At 38.6% G+C, this 16181-nt stretch overlaps 1 protein-coding gene across 13 annotated transcripts in view; it reads right to left on the reverse strand.

Annotated features, from left to right (window-relative positions):
• Positions 1–416: 416 nt before the first annotated feature.
• The window catches only part of MARK3 (microtubule affinity regulating kinase 3), a 62760-nt gene continuing 46995 nt past the window's right edge, over positions 417–16181 (reverse strand). For 3 of the 13 annotated variants that reach the window (XM_065685045.1, XM_065685046.1, XM_065685057.1), the window contains 5 exons: positions 11610–11774; positions 10627–10884; positions 7671–7697; positions 2952–2996; positions 417–1378 (listed from right to left, as the gene is read on the reverse strand). In XM_065685045.1, coding sequence (XP_065541117.1) covers positions 1033–1378; positions 2952–2996; positions 7671–7697; positions 10627–10884; positions 11610–11774 — 841 coding nt within the window. In that variant the 3' untranslated portion in view covers positions 417–1032. The remainder of the gene's footprint in view (positions 1379–2951; positions 2997–7670; positions 7698–10626; positions 10885–11609; positions 11775–16181) is intronic. The other 10 variants (XM_065685050.1, XM_065685051.1, XM_065685052.1 and 7 more) reach the window with 7 other exon arrangements.

Below are 16181 nucleotides of genomic sequence, written 5' to 3' on the forward strand. Positions count from 1 at the left end.
GTCCAGAACACAAAGGATGGTACCGCCACATGTGCAGCAATACCTCAGAATGGCATCAACTCACATGCGGTGACTTGCATCAAAATATGGTTGCTATCTGAGAGCCCTTCTGTGTTTTCTATCAGTCTGACCTAATCTAATGTGGAGAACTTGGTCTGAAAGAAAAATCACTAGTTAGCATTTAGCACGTCCTTTTAAGACTGCCTCATTCTGTAGAGGAATCGTGAGTAACAGAAAAGTGTTCTTAGCTGCAATCAATACCCATAAGCCAAAAGGACAAAGATAACATTTTAGTAGTTTAGCAGAAGCAGAAGAATGGAAGTCTTTACCCAAATTTTAATGCACAAATCAACTACATTTTTAAAATGTGATTCAGACTTAAATAATAAATAGGTGGGCAAAATATAATGCAAGACTTACTCAGTAAAAGTGAATTTTTAATAATCTCATGAGATCTACTTAGAAAACAGGACTAATAATGTTCACAACCGTAAATCCAAACCCTTCACACACTTTTTTTTTTCTTAACACAGCAGTGAACTGTAAACCTGCATTTACTGGTTATCGCTTCAGTTATTTTAAATATTTAACTCAAGTGTTTCCTCCTTGGCCATTTCAATTTTTAGCACCAAAATTAGCCCAAAAAGAGGTACTGGTACAGCTCGATGTTGTAAATGAATTGTTTACATATAATACTTTATATATTATACACACATACTGTACATTCACACATCCACACAAACAGGAGGCATATTTAAATGAATATATTCTGTGTTTCAATTTGTTGTCAAAGACTTAGGAGCAATGGAAATAAAGCAGAAGGGGTAATATTTTACATAGTAGGCAACTTTAATGCTGTAGTGCACTTATAAAAAAGTTCAACTCTCCCTCCCAGCTCAGCAGCTTTTTTTTAATATCGCTATTCAGAAGGATGCAGAAGTTATTGCCTAAATGTTATTCTATACATTTCCATCGGAATTCTCAAAAACACTTGAAACTGCTAACTAATTTCCAACTTCACTATTTTTCTTGTTACAGCTTTAACTCATTGGCAATTTTGGAAGCAATGTTTTTGAAAGCTATGGATGTTCCTGATATCCGCTTAAAGCGAACTCCATTCAGGGACAGTCTTGGCAGTTTACACACCTCCATCTCCCACTGTACAAGGTTTTCCGCATGCCCATCTCCATGGACACAGAAAAGCAAGAAACGCTCTCTTTGTTCATAGTCACAATTATTGGCGTCCAGGACCTTTCGTATTTCCCTCATAATTTCATTAGGATCCATGGAGCTGGTGGTTTTCATGCTCCAGGTAAAACGCAGAGATCGAGGCTTGGCTTCCTTGTTCTCATCCTTCTGATCCACAGCTACATTGCGGCTGAAAGACAGGGATTTTGTAGTTAGCAGGGCCAGCCACCTTCTCCACATTTCATGTTACTGAAGCACACTAACACTCAACGCACACTACCAGTATTAGAGCAACATCTAGAGGCTCCGGCTGTGAGCAGTGCCCTGCTTTCCTAGCTGCTGTACAAACACACAGTCAAGGTAAAGCATTAGCTGTTGGGGTTGAAACAAAGGTACGTTACGACATGTGACACAACTGGAAGTCGCTGGAGTCAAGAGCATGAGGGAAATGACCTTGTGGAAGTAAAACTACATGCATCACCTACAACTCGATTTTAACGCAGGTTCTGCTCAAACTCCTCAGGCTGTGCGGGCAGCTGGAACACCAGCTCTGTGTTAGAAGTTTCTGGAACACTCAAATAATGGCGACTTGTGGCAAAAAGGTGCTCAGCCCAAGTTGTGGGAGTGCCAGCCCATGGGAGGTGCCCGATCATAAGCAGTAGGAATAAGCCTGTGCAGAAAGATCCTGGGTATTCCTCCGCACCTCTTCCTGTGCAACAGGGTACAGACCAAGCACAGGGAAGGCCGATGGAGTCCCACAGTAGCTAGCCGCAAGCAGGAGGAAGCACAGCAGGACCAGCGTCCACGCAGCTAAAGAATAAGGAACTACATTTGGACACCCAGGGGAAAAAGAGAGAATTAAATATATTGACTATTACGCTTAAATATTTTGTGAAGATACCTGACTGATCCCAAACCATATAGTTCAGGTCTCATGGTGAGCTTCAAAGTTACAATATTAAGACAAGCTGCTCTTTAAAATAGTTGACCATGAATTTCTGGTTACACAATGCTTTTCTTCTACCACCATTAAGCAGGCAAATATGAAAAAGTTAAATAAAAAGTGACAGCGAGGTCAAAACCAAATAAATATATTTCTCAAATATAGCCTACTTCCTAGTTTAACCTTCTATTAAAACGGTTGCCACTAACTGCAAGAGTCCCAGGATTATGTTGTCAAATCCAGCTATATGATTTGCCAGATGTTATGAAATTCAGCAAGCAAATTAGGGAGTACTTTGTTTTAAGGTTTAAATTTAATAAGGCTGTAGAGGGGGCTGGGGAAGCACCAACTTTTATTCAATGCTCATTTTATTTCTGAAAGCTTTTTCTACTTGAAAACAGTTGGCAGAACCTGCACGAGTTTGATCATTTCTGGTATTTTTTGATATACAGATTTTGGAAGATGAAGAATACTGTCTGTGATTTTGGAGGTGAGAAATATCACCCTTCAGTGGTTATCCCACACATTTGCAGCCTCACTAGAGGCCACTTACCCACACAGCTACAAGACAACAGCAAATTACAACGGCTAAAATGCAAAAAAATCCAAACCACATGAGGGAAAAGGCAACAGGAAGATGAAAGCTTAGGATGAAGTCAGTGCTTTAACAGTTGTTGTGCAGACAGAAATGCTTCTTTGCTTAGTTTCAAAGCCTTACACGAAACAAAAGCTGCTGCCTGAAGCTGCTACACCACATAACCAAAGGGAGAAAGGTTCAAACTCATCTAAGTAACATTTTAAACAAAAAATTTACCCTCACCTTGAGCCCTCAAATCTCCCGTTCCTCTCATATTCAGTCGGGAGCCTCATTGAAAAGAATGCAGAAGCAAAAGGAAGTGGGAAAGAGAAGACAAATCTTACACTACAATATACAATATCTGAGTAGTTGCTAAAAGATACTGTAATCATACTAAAGGTGTGTTAAAATACAAAGCAACGAAGATGTAAAGAACTTTTGTCAGTTAGACCAAATTCAGAATCTAACATACTGTCAAACCAAATGCAAGTCTATAAACTATAGTTAAAAAAGACCATAACTCATTTTTACAGTGTATTTTTATATATATTAATAGTGTAGAACTCACATGAATAAAGTTGAACTTCTAACAGCAGAAAACATGAAACTAACGTTACACAGCATTTTGAAGTTACTGTATTATTTAGTAAGTACCTCCCTTAAAGAGAAATAACTTCCCTATTTAGAGACAAATCTTGTCACCCTGTGTGTTTGCACATGCACCAGGTCTAAAGTATTAGAGTTGAAACAATACCAAATACCTTGACACAAAAGAGTAATATGCATACACACTGTAAGAAAAGTTTAGAGGTAAAGCCAAGATTTGTCAAGCTGTTGTAACTCCATCCTATCTATTCCCATGCTGACGCATCTTCCAGTCTTCCACATCTAAGTGCAAGCTTAAGCCTTCTGTCTTCTTGCATTGCTTAAAGCTACACTGCTGATCACTATCATCTTTTAAAACTCCATGATCAAGCAGAATTAAAGGCAAAATCATCTTCCTCTACCTTCCCATTACTGCACTACCATGGTGTGACATCTTGGCACCAGTTCTGCTCAGAGGGAAGCTGCCTTTATAAGGCTCTTATCAAGACTACTTTAGGCTAGTCCATGGCTTCACTTAATAATGTAAATCATTACAGCAGTTTGGCTGACAGGAGTCTAGGAATAGAAGTGTAAGAGTTGATATTTTTGATGCACAGTGGTATTTATATCAGTGTGTAGGGGGTGTTAAAAAGTTTAATTTCCTCCTTTCCTTCCTTCTGAGGGTTGCAGTGAGGAAACAGGCGTGTAAACGGAATTCGTGCAGTCCCTGTCACAAGGGAAGAGACACTGTGCTAGCCCTGTGAAGAGCACAGTGGCAGCACTTGCTGTTTAGGCTGTGGAGCCTGCTCCTCATTCAGCATTTACGCTGCTATTGCAACGGAAATCTAGCCGAGAAAGCGTTAAGTCACTCAGTTATGAGGTGCTTGTCACAACAGCATCCGATCAGAACCCTGCTCTATGAGGTACTGCTCAGCACAAGGCACAAAAGCGTCTTTGCTAGGAAACGTTTGCCATTGACTAATGAACAGCTGTCACAAGCTAAAAGGATAAGGAAGATAAGAAGAAAACAACAGGCAAGTCCTCAACTAATTCTAGTGCTTCAAAGTGGGTTTTTAATGGTAGGTTTTTTTCATGAGATCTTGTGCTACGGATCTGTGGTAGATACACAAGAAGGTAGAGAAGAATTTTTAAAGTCTGCATATACAGTCTATGCATTCATCCTTTATGACAACACTGTAGGACCAAGAAGGGGGGTAGGTGGGATGGAAGAAACAATCACATGTACCAACTGAACAAATCCACACCTTTCACATGATCTGGGAAAGGCTCATTCACTGGCAAAGCAAGCAACAAGTCTGTAGACACTGCTCAATTGAAAAACTGAGTACTTGAACTTTAAAGAGCCTCCTGTATTCCTACACGGTAGAAAACATCAGCTTTGTTAAGAGCTGCAAGCTTTTATGGATTTTTGGGGTTGGTTTGTTTCGTTTTGTTTGTATTTTTGTTTAAAACCAATAACCAATCTCCCCAGCAACTAACAGTCATATTGTTACTGGAATCTGTCAGAAAAGTCCTGGAGGAAAAATCCCTAATGATGTTCTTAGCCACTTTTCAGGCTGAAATTAAGCCAAATTATTCCATTTCTAAACCACTGTACTCTAAATCAAAGAAAGTAATTATTTTCAAAATACCTGCCACTTTGAAATAATAAACACCTTCATGGGAGCTTCTCAGAAAATCCTTACTTTCTTCCACGCACTGGTGTTCCATTCATTTCGCACAGGGAACTGCATGTGGTGATATGCACCCTCAAATACAAGCCGTCAAGCCAAGCTTATGAGAGTTGTGCCAGTCTCTCTAGATGTTCCTTTTCTTCATGACAGACATGGTTATGTCCAGGCTCTACTATAAACACCAGCCCAGTACTGGTGATCGGGAACAGTTACTTACTGTACTTCCCAGCATTATTTTGGTGGGTCCACGAATCAGATGCAGGCCTGAGCCCGCCCACTGCTGATACAAACTTCACTTCTGCAGAAATGGCAAACTGCTAGTTCATGCTCTGAATTTTCTGCTTTTGCTTGAATTTTTATACAAATTACTTTCATCACTTTCCTAGCAGACACTCACTGGTCTTCAGAATGAAACAAATATAGATGGAAGTTACATCTCATTTATCATGCCTATACACTATCTCCTTTACAGTTTTTGAAAGGTTTTGAAAATAAGAATGTTTCTGTGCATCTGTCCTGGGTTATGTTGTGTTTTCCGTTCTTTACATCTTTGTATACTCTGTGTTAAAAGTCCAAATAAATGCAAAGAAAACTGTCTAAAAAGATACAGAAGACCAGCAAAAAGTGCAAGACAGTAAAATAAGATCAATTTATGGAACTGGAGAAAAGATGCTGCAAGAAAATCCAGAACATTAAGTGATTTTTGCCGTCAGGAAAAAAGGCAGACTTCCACAATATGCAGATTGGCAAGGCCAGTACATGGTACATGAGATATATATATTTTTATACCTCTATGTACCACGTACAATACTAGAACTCACTAACTCAAAAATGAGTGACAGATATCTACTTTTGGTTAGCTCCCTAGAATGATAATGCAGCACTATATATATATGTGCTACTGGGTTACAGTAGTTCTTTCACTATCAAAGACTTAGTGAGCTTAGGTAAGATTCATAATACATAAAGCAAGAAGAAATTGCCAAGACCTCCAGCACTTCAATTTCATTTTGTATATATACAGATCAGGTTGGGACACCACGCACACTTAAAACATTTACATGCTTGAATTTTATATTTCAGAATTTAAAAAGCATAGCCTAGTCCTGTGTAGGTGGTGTAAGACTGCAAATCTCTTATTCAAAAGACACATTCATGGAAGCTGTAGCAGATATTTCCACAATAATCAGATTCCTGACCTTAAGTCAAAGGAATTTTTTTTTTTAATGAATTTAAAATTACCTTTCTTTAAGTCTCAAATTTGAACAGTAACCTTCTAGTTTAAAACTGTACGCATATTAGCATTTTCCATCTTTCTTCAGAGCAGCAGTGTACCAAACTTACATGCACACAGTTGTGGAGGTTGCACACATCACAGTCCTCTGGTTTAAAAGCAATATGACTAAGCTACCTCCTACCAGCGATATGCACTCCACAGCCCATATAATGCACAATGAATTAAAACTAATGCTGCTGCTCAGTTTCACCTGTATGTTGTGTTGAATGGGTTCTTTCTTTAACTAAGAGCTGGTGTACGTTCCTTTTCTCAAGGCAGCTGTGGCAACCCCAGCCAACCCAACCAGTACCAGTTCTAAACACAGTCATGTTTGGAAGAGCTCTGATTATTATTACCATGGCATAGAATTTACTCACTGAATTGGGTAGGGTACCTTTAGACTCGGACTTTACACAATAAACCCAAATTCAGATAGCAATTTACATCTCAGGTCTCCCCAATCTAAGTATTTACTTGAAATGGTCTGATGAACTTCAAAATTACATTCATATGCATAACCTTGAATTCTGAAAGTTAAAACAGATGTTTATTTTTTTACCCCATCTTCCTGTTTTTTTATCAGTGGTTGAAAATTTAAAGTCCCACCCTTTAGGAATCTCCAAGATATGATACAATTAAACAAAGTATTACAAAATCCTACTGCAAAATGTACCTGTGGATCAAAATTGTATAACCACCTTTCAGTCTCAATGGATTAACAAGATAAATAGCGACCTGACTAATTCCCAAACTGTAAAACTAAATTCACCCATCTGGGCTTGAAACGTGAACCAGACTTCTGAACTCTGACATTTTGTAATAAACTTGCATAAATGTTATAGTTTTTCATAACCAAAGTGCTCTCTTTGCACTTCCACTGCAATTAACTTCAGCAAATGCATCCCATTTTAAAATAAATACACAGCCATTGTGTCTTCATTCACAACCATGCTGCTTGCTTTCTATTGTATCAACTGCAGACAACACTTAAACCGATTCTTTTTTATAAAATATCATAAAACAAAGAGAATGTAATGTAAATTCAGCATCACTTACCTTTATTTGCTTGTAACCTTATGTTTTGTTTATACTTTCATCATTGTTATCAAACACCTCATTCTTCAAACATAAGCATGCTAAGTGTATTAGTACAGAGAACAGAATTACTTTGGTACTACCAACTCTATCAAAGAAAGAAGAATTCACAAGGCATGCTTAGCATCTTGTTATACAGGTGCCACAGATTCTTAAGTATCATCAGGAGTTAATGGATTTATTCTATGCTTTCCTCTCAAGAAAGAATTTAGTTCTCAGCAGGAAGTTTAGTTTTCAGAAAACCAAGGCTAGAAAGCCAAATCTGTTGTTAATTGCAGGAGCCACTTTTTTTAAAATATAAATAAATCCTACCTTTTGATAAACCTGAATGACATGTTTCTAAAAGAAATTAAGCCAAAATAATAATTAACAAAAAGTTTTGTACAAAATAAATTGAAAAAGCCATTTAGAGCGAAACATGCAAAAAAAATCTCATTTAAAAAACACAATGGAAATTACACTTCAATGCATTCTGAGATTAGGCAGATGATTCAGGGCATGAAGAGTCAAACTCTTAGCACTGCTACTTCCAAACTTAATTTTCCTGGGAAATATGCCACCAGTAGTTATTATGAATTAAGATATGTACTGGTGTTAAAACACTTTAAAACTCATAATCTGCAAGGCCACATAAAAATATGTTTGGATTTTCTTAATGTATTTCAAATAGAAAACAAAAATCTATAATTCTACTATAATTAGATTTTGAGTATCTTCAGAGTTAGGTTTCTTCTTTCCTTCATAACATCAGGTCAGCCACATTGTGCCAAGGACTGCCTTCAATATTTAGTTAATTCAGTGGCAGAAGCTGTAACAATTGCCTACACCAGAACATAAGTAGTTCATAATGAGAAGGATTCTGACTATCCATAGAGAATGCTAGAATAAATTAACAGATTGAAGGTTTTGGTGTTTTTTTATTTTTTGGGGTTTTTTTTTTGTTTTTAAAGAGAAGAAACAAAACCATGTCTTTTGACAGCACCATCCACCTCCTTAGTAGCTTGTACAGCACCACTTACAACACAGCCCCAACTGTAAGAGGTCCTCCAAGCTCAAACTTCTGTCTCCTGGTGTTGGCTGGGATGAAGTTAATTTTCTTCCTATAGTTGGTGTAGTGCTGTGTTTTGGCTTTAGTCTGAGAACAATGCTGATACCACACCAGTGTTTTACTTGTGCTAAGTAGGCTTATCCTGATCAAGAACTTTTCTGTTTCTCAGGACACCTAACCTGAACTAGCCAAAGGAGTATTCTGTAACACAGCATGTTGTGCCCAGTATATAAACTAGGGAGAGTTACCCAGAAGGCCCAGATTGCTGGTCGGGTTGGGCTGGGTACTGGTCGGCGGGTGGTGAGCAGTTGTATTGTGCATCATGTGTGTTTTCTAAGCTTTATTTTTTTGTTGTTTCATGTTATTATTGCTATTGTTGGTATTCTTTCTATTATCACTATATTGTACTTTATTTTACTTATTGGATTGCTCTTATCTCAACCTTTGGGGTTTACATTCTTTCAACTGGGGAGGGGTGAGGAAGGGGTGAGTGAGCGTCTGCGTGGTGCCAAGTTACCGGCTGGGCTTAAACCATGACAATCTGTAAGAGTGCTATTGTGTTACAACTGCATGCTATTTAATCAATTACAGATGGAACTATTGTCAAAAGAAGTTGGGAAAAGCTTTGAGAAAACCACACTGCACTGTGAAAGCTGAAACTCGGAGGTAATGATAGAAGTTTGAATGCTGCCTAAAGAACCAAGTGAAAAGCTTGCATATTGACATTTTGAGCGTCCACATTTGGCACATCAGATGGAAAATTAAGTAAGGATATTACAAACAAAAGTACAGAAAGAAATATGTGCCAAAAGGATGTGTCTGATTAAGACTTTACTTGACAAAAAGCAGATGACTTAAATCATTAAAAAAAAAAAATCCAAATTAATCTGTTATCTCTCTTCTCAACTGAAAAAGAATTGGGGGAGGGGGGAGGAAAGGGGGAATTTCATACAGCACAGTGTTTCCCAAGGAAGTGTTAGCTGGCAGAGAGCTCAGCAGGGTAAAACCTTTACCCAAAGGCTAAGCTGTCATGGTTCAGTTTTTCACAGAAACAACTTCTACATTTTTACAGAAATTCACTCGTTAAATTGAAATCAGCCAGTTACGAAAAACTGAAGTCTGGTTTGTCGTTATTTTGTAGGAATGGGAGACTATGAAGAGGAATGCTGAGAGGGAAGCATGTATAGTCACAGAACAGACAGGAAGGAAACGGCTTGGTGCTGATGTGATATAAGACTAACACAAAAGCACCCAGGCCAAGATCAGAATGATATACTCCAAAAAAATTTCATATGATGAGGAGAGTACAAAAGCATGGAGATTATCTTAAGGCAAAGATAAACAAACCCTCACTTCTGCAAACACAAGTTGTGGATATCAGAGTGGTCTGAAGTACGTGGTATGTGAACCAACAGGTTTTTAAATATAGAAGGAAAATAGTTGGTCTTCCATTTTAGAGTTTGTAGGAACTAATTTAAATCATACATGGGTTTGAAATGAGAAGTGCGATTAGAAATAAAAGCCTGTTAGTGCAGGAACAAAACCTGCTTAAGCTAGGCTTTGGCTAGACCAACACACCTTCACTCCAAAACCAGAATCTGCACATGAACTAAAGGTCAAAATAGGAGTAAGTTTTTCAGAGGTTTGACCAGACTCCTGCCTAGACTGAAACCACAGGCCTGTATTATCTACAGTGACCTATGCTAACACTACTGCCAGAAGAAACTTTTGTCTCCTGTCCCTACCCTTTTCACCTGTGATATTTCTATTCATGTCTTGCCAGCAAGATTATTCTGGAAATGCCAATAGTTAAGTGACTGGAAAACACAACCTGAGCTTCTAACACTACAATAAATATCAAGACGGGGATCCTAGTTTCTGCTGCCTACTGACAGTCCATGCAGAGTGAGCCACTTTTGAACTGAGCCAAAATGTTTCAGCTCTGCAGCATTTTTATCTCAGACATGAGGATGAAGAGCACAGAAAGAACAGCACAGACCAAACAGCTCCACTTTTTATCCTGTTTGATTCAACTGCTAAAAACATGGCTTCTGTAACCAAAAAGAACTACAAAAAATAATAAGCTAGTGCATTTTAAGTTGCAGAAACTGTTAAGCTATTAATCAGAGAATACAGACAAAACCACCTAAGCAATGAGCCACTATGTACTTCTACTACCCAATAAAAGGAAATGTTGCATTACCATTTTACGAGACTAACCTTCTTGTGAGTTTTGAAGTTAGTTTACTAAATAGATTAGTGGATCCCCTGGTTCGAGTCTGTGAGAGTGGTGTTGCTTCATGGGACAGACTGGGGGAGGCTGGCGGTCCGTTGTAGGTAGCAGTACGTCGCTCTCTGAGCTGGCCGTGGAAAGTGCTCCGACTAGCTGTTCCTCTGGGGAAACGAATACGGTCAGGTGTGGTTGCGCTGCTAATGCTGTGAGTTGAAGCAACAGGAGTTCTTTGATCGGGAATAGTGCTAGAGCAGAAAACAAAACAATGCTAGAAATTCTTCACAAGAAGCACTACAATTCTGCAGGAAACACAAAACACTACGTTCTACAGTAAAGCATAAGCAGACACTCTGATATAGGCCAGGGTTGGAAATACCAACATTATTACAGCACTGTATGGAATCAAAACTTGTAAGAAGTTAGGATTAAAAGGCTGCCGAAACAGAAACCTACAAAGTCAGAAAAAAAGCAACGAGTATCTTGGAGAAGATCAGATATACTAGGCATACAGTTTGTTTCACTGAGAAGACTCATAAAAGAATAGACAAGTCAAGTTTCCTCCCAGGAAAGAGAAGCAATAAGTAACTTTAGTGTCTCTCCCTCCACATTCTATATATACATCTTTTAAAATCTTGCTAATTTGAAAGTATCCTATGCAAAATTCTCTGCAAGTGAACTGCTCCAGGTAGCAAAGTCCTTCAGGATACACAGTTAAAAGTTTCCCACAAACTCTGACAATAGGGAATGTCCAATACTCCTAACACTAGGAAAAAATTAAGGTTCATTATTGCAGGATTATGTCACCGACAGCCTGACACACCACAAAACAAATGTAAACAAGACTAAAAAAATGAGAAAACACACATCTTGTGGGCAATATAAACTAGAACAATCTAGGACTAAAATTCCACAGCACAAAGTTAAGAAGCAGTGGGTATAAGTTAGTTTCACAACGATTTCAGGTTCTTACATAGGCCTGAAGTTATCTGCGCCATTGTCTATTGGAGGCAACATCATCTTCGTGTGCACAGAGGCTGACATGGACATCGACTTCTGATGTCGCAGCCGAACACTGGAGAAGGATGTAGTACAAACTGAAGCAGGGCTAGCTGCGTAAGCGGACATTTCTGTCAGGCTGTGAGGGGGTTTGGGTTCAGGCAGAGGCAGAAAGAAGAGCATGATGGACCAACAACAAACTACTGCATAGAAAAAAAGCAAACTTTTCCTTCTATTATTTATCACAGAACATGAACTCTTAACAGCCCTCTTCTATGCAAAGAGCAGTAACTATCCTACACTCCCCTTAAAAAGCATCCTCACTATAGTACTTGACATCTATGAAGTGATCATACTCTTACCATTAGTTTGCAGTGTTAGTCTCGTTGATGTACAGAACCTGAGTAACTCAGTGCTGTGTGCCAAGCACCTCTGTAAAGCACTTATGTAACTTGTATAGGTTTTAACATTAAAAAAATGCATTAATAAACCCACCAACTGCATTTTGCAAGAGAACGATGATAGCTGTATTACCACAGTGAAATGCTTTGTTTCCAGAATGTATCCATGTTAAAAGAAATCAGTGTAAGCTGGGCAAGCTGTCAAATCCCAGTCTACATCTGTAACCAAGGGACTTCACAGGCACAAATAGAAAACAACAGTATCATGATCTTTAACAAGTCCAGAGATGCCCAAACAAAAAGACTACTATTAATCAACCTGTACATGTAGGAGGAAATGAATAACACATGGTGTTCTCTGAAGAAAGAGGTATTACTGTTTGAAGAGCATCTCATACATCTTGACCACGAACCTTAAATTCTCTAAATTTGAGGTTCAGGCTTTGAAGGAAGGTATACAGTGCTGTCTTAGCAGAATGGTCAGTAAGCTGACAGCTGTATAATATGAAGTACTTTTCTTTCTTTGGGACAAATTCTTTGCAGCCTTCATATTATCCAGTAATGACAAGGATGGGAAAATACTGAGGCCACAAGATGTACTGGGCCTTTCAGGCTACAATGCTGTATGCCATTCATCTTAAGTTTGCTTTAAAAGTAAGGCAATTGTAATTCAGAAATACTGTTCAAGGTTAAGAAATCAGGAATTGCCAGTGACAGTTTCATCAGACTGCATGTCCACTTCTAAGTTATTTCCTGGTTACATATACTGAAATTCAAGTCCTCTTATCCCCTCTTATCCTCTGTTATGTCAGAATTTGGAAAGGAAAATGCTACTCCAGCTACAGTGTCAGCTGACCCTCTTCTCAGACTAGCAGACTAGCACTAGCAGAAAACACCTTACAGCTCAGACAGCAGAACTGCTGGCTAGAATGGTTAGCAAAAATCTACTTCTTTCTGTTTTGTTTCCAGCTTTTCAGAGTCTTGAAAACTTCAGTCATGCACTCATCTCTTCACAATGCTGAATCCAGCAGGATGCCAACTACAAGCACTACTACAATGAAGCCTGCAACACAGCCCAGCTTTTACATTACCCCAGGGTATTAATAAATTGTAAGGAAATGAGCACTCATCTCAACAGCAATACCCTAAAATCATGTAATCCCCAAATAATTGGTCACTAGCCTCTCCAACACCTCTAACTCCTTCCCTCTCAATTTGTTATGAAAGATACAGGAGAAAAAATCTAGTTATAACACATGAGATCCAAGTTTTATTTAGTCACCTGCCTCCAAAGAGGTGATAGCTAAAGGTATCAATAAAGTATCAGGGCACATATCAAAGCACCTATATCTCTTCCTCTGCAGCTTTGATAGAAATCAGCTTCCTTAGATTATTAGCCTGGGAACAGAGAAAAAAGTGAGCAAACATTCACCAATTAGTGCCAAGGCTTCTTAAAAATCTGAGGCTGTTGTAAACCATTTGCGTTACAAATGATTTAAAGCAATTGCCTATCATTATGAAGAGTGTTCCATGAGTCCAAGTGCTTTAATTAATGCTCAGGCTTTGGAGGAAAGCCAACAGAGTAGTCTCCGGTAGAATGCCTGTGTCAGCCACATAACGTGTTAAAAGTAGGGATGTGAGACAAGAACTCTTTGCTTCTACTTTGCTTCTTGAAGACTTGGGGTCTTCAAGACTACTTTCTCCAACAAGTGCACGAGCTGACTGTCAGTTCTTCAGTTTCTGTATCTTCAGAAATAATGCCTTCTCAGAATTCAATGTGTAAGATAAAAACAGAACAAGCAACATTTTTATTCTTCCTGTAGGGAGGTGTTGAGACTTCAAACGTGCACTCCTTGCCTCTGAAGGCAAGTTTCCACTGGGTCAGTCAGTATCTGACTGGCTGTGGAAAACCTAAAATCCAATCTGTTACAAATCATTTATAGCAATTACTCCTGCCTTTAATATTGTCCACTGACAGACATTTCAAAAGCATAGAAAGCATTTCTGACAAACCCTTGGATTTATACAAAGCTGAGGTTCTACTTCAGATCTTGCTTCACAGAAGAAAAAAAATTACTTTTTTCTAAAGTTCCTTTCTGCTACTACAATAATGTTTCTGAGACTACAATAAAATAGACAGATAATACAGAAACACATGAAGGCAGGCAGGATTCATTCTGAAGAGTCATCCCATCAACAGCCATGCTGATTTAGCCTGAATTAAAGGTCTCTGCACTTCATGTGATCAGTCAAGCCTTTGCCCAGTCACAGCAACAAAATATACTCAAATTCTGAATTCTGTCCCAAATCACAGTAATTTTGAAACTGTGCCAAAATGAATGTGCAGTTTAGTGTTGAAACGTTTCAGACAATGAGAGGTCTCCAATTTAAAGCAATTACCAATGGATTCTCATTATCTATTTCATTTTAACCTTCTATAAAGAGTAATAAAAGTGGTAATAAAAAAATTTGTGCAGAAGTTAAAATTATCTTTTCCGGACAGTGAACATATAAATGCTCAGATGCTTCAAATGACCCAAACAGGGCTAGTCTGCAGGATAACAAATGATGTTTGGATACCGTACTGACAACAAAAGGTAAGTTACATGACAATAACCGATTACGAACTAATATAGTTGCCAAGTACTACTCAATGTTAACTTTTAGCTTAGTGCCCATGTGTGACCCATTGCCCCTTGTCCTATCACTGGATATCACTGAAAAAAGCCTAGCTCCATCATCCTGACACCTACCCTTTACATATTTGTAAACATTGATGAGGTCACCCCTCAGTCTCCTCTTCTCCAAGCTAAAGAGACCCAGCTCCCTCAGCCTCTCCTCATAAGGGAGATGTTCCACTCCCTTAATCATCTTTGTGGCTCTGCATAGGAAGTTCCACGTTAACATCAGGAAGAACTTCTTTACTGTAAGAGTGACAGAGCACTGGAACAGGTTGCCCAGGGGGGTTGTGGAGTCTCCTACACTGGAGATATTCAAGGCCCGCCTGGACAAGTTCCTGTGTGATGTACTGTAGGTTACCCTGCTCTTGCAGGGGGGTTGGACTAGATGATCTTTTGAGGTCCCTTCCAACCCTTGGGATTCTGTGATTCTGTGATTCTGTGACAAACTGAAAAGACAGCAGTTTGCTGAGAAACTCGAAGCTGGGAAAAAAACCCGAACTTCAAAAGATAGCTACTTAGGAGAATGAAGTTACTCCTAAATTAATGGGACATCTGAATCTCAAGTATTCCTAGTAAACATTATCTAGTAACTTTTAAACTTTTAAAAATGTATTGCAAACGTATTAGCTCAAAGATGAACAAAAATACTATTAAACTAAGAAATTAACTAATCAAATCTATTAAAGCTATTTTGGACAGAAAGATTAATTTTTTCAAAGAGTCCGGAAAGAAAAAAGCTATTAACATTTCAAATTAAAGAAGGGATGGTGAGCTTTAATCTAAACAGACTCGGTGACGTTAACAGGGACTAAGCAATGAAGGCTGAGACAGACACACTAAGAGACAGTACCAAATAGCTGTGCTGTACTTCACAAGAAAGTTGACTGCAGGCCCAGCTGGCCAGACAGACTTTTGGCACTCTTCAAACTTACACTTGACTTTTTCCTTAATCACTTTCAGTTCACAGAAAGCTAGGAGGAAGAGACAGGGTCAAAACCACGTTCTTTATCCCTAGGCTGCAGGAATCAACCAAGGGTCAGACAGACTTTCCTTTCAAAATCACAACTTCACCACCCTTCCTTATAAACCGCCAAAAGGAAGGGGAAATATTCTGTGCAAAAAAGGTAGATCTTTCACCAAATTCAACATGAGCTAGAAGAAAAGTACTTTTTTCCCAATTCTTTACAATATATCATAAAATTAGGAAGGCATAGAGAAAATTGTGAAGAGTAGGAGAGTACACATTCCTCCAAGCTTAAGCACCTTTATTAAGCACTATTAGCTTCTGGGTGCTCTTCTGGCAACAGTCAATAACTTGTTACCAGCTTTTGAGACAAGTAAAATTTTGTGAAGATCAGCTGGCTGGAACTTAAAATGCCTCAGCCAGCTGGGAAATTTGGTGGTAAAACAGTTCTTCTTCACAACTGTTAATCTATACCTGATGTTTGTGTTCACTATTATATT

This window comes from Lathamus discolor, chromosome 6 (assembly GCF_037157495.1).
Source record: "Lathamus discolor isolate bLatDis1 chromosome 6, bLatDis1.hap1, whole genome shotgun sequence".
Classification (NCBI taxonomy): Eukaryota; Metazoa; Chordata; class Aves; order Psittaciformes; family Psittacidae; genus Lathamus; species Lathamus discolor.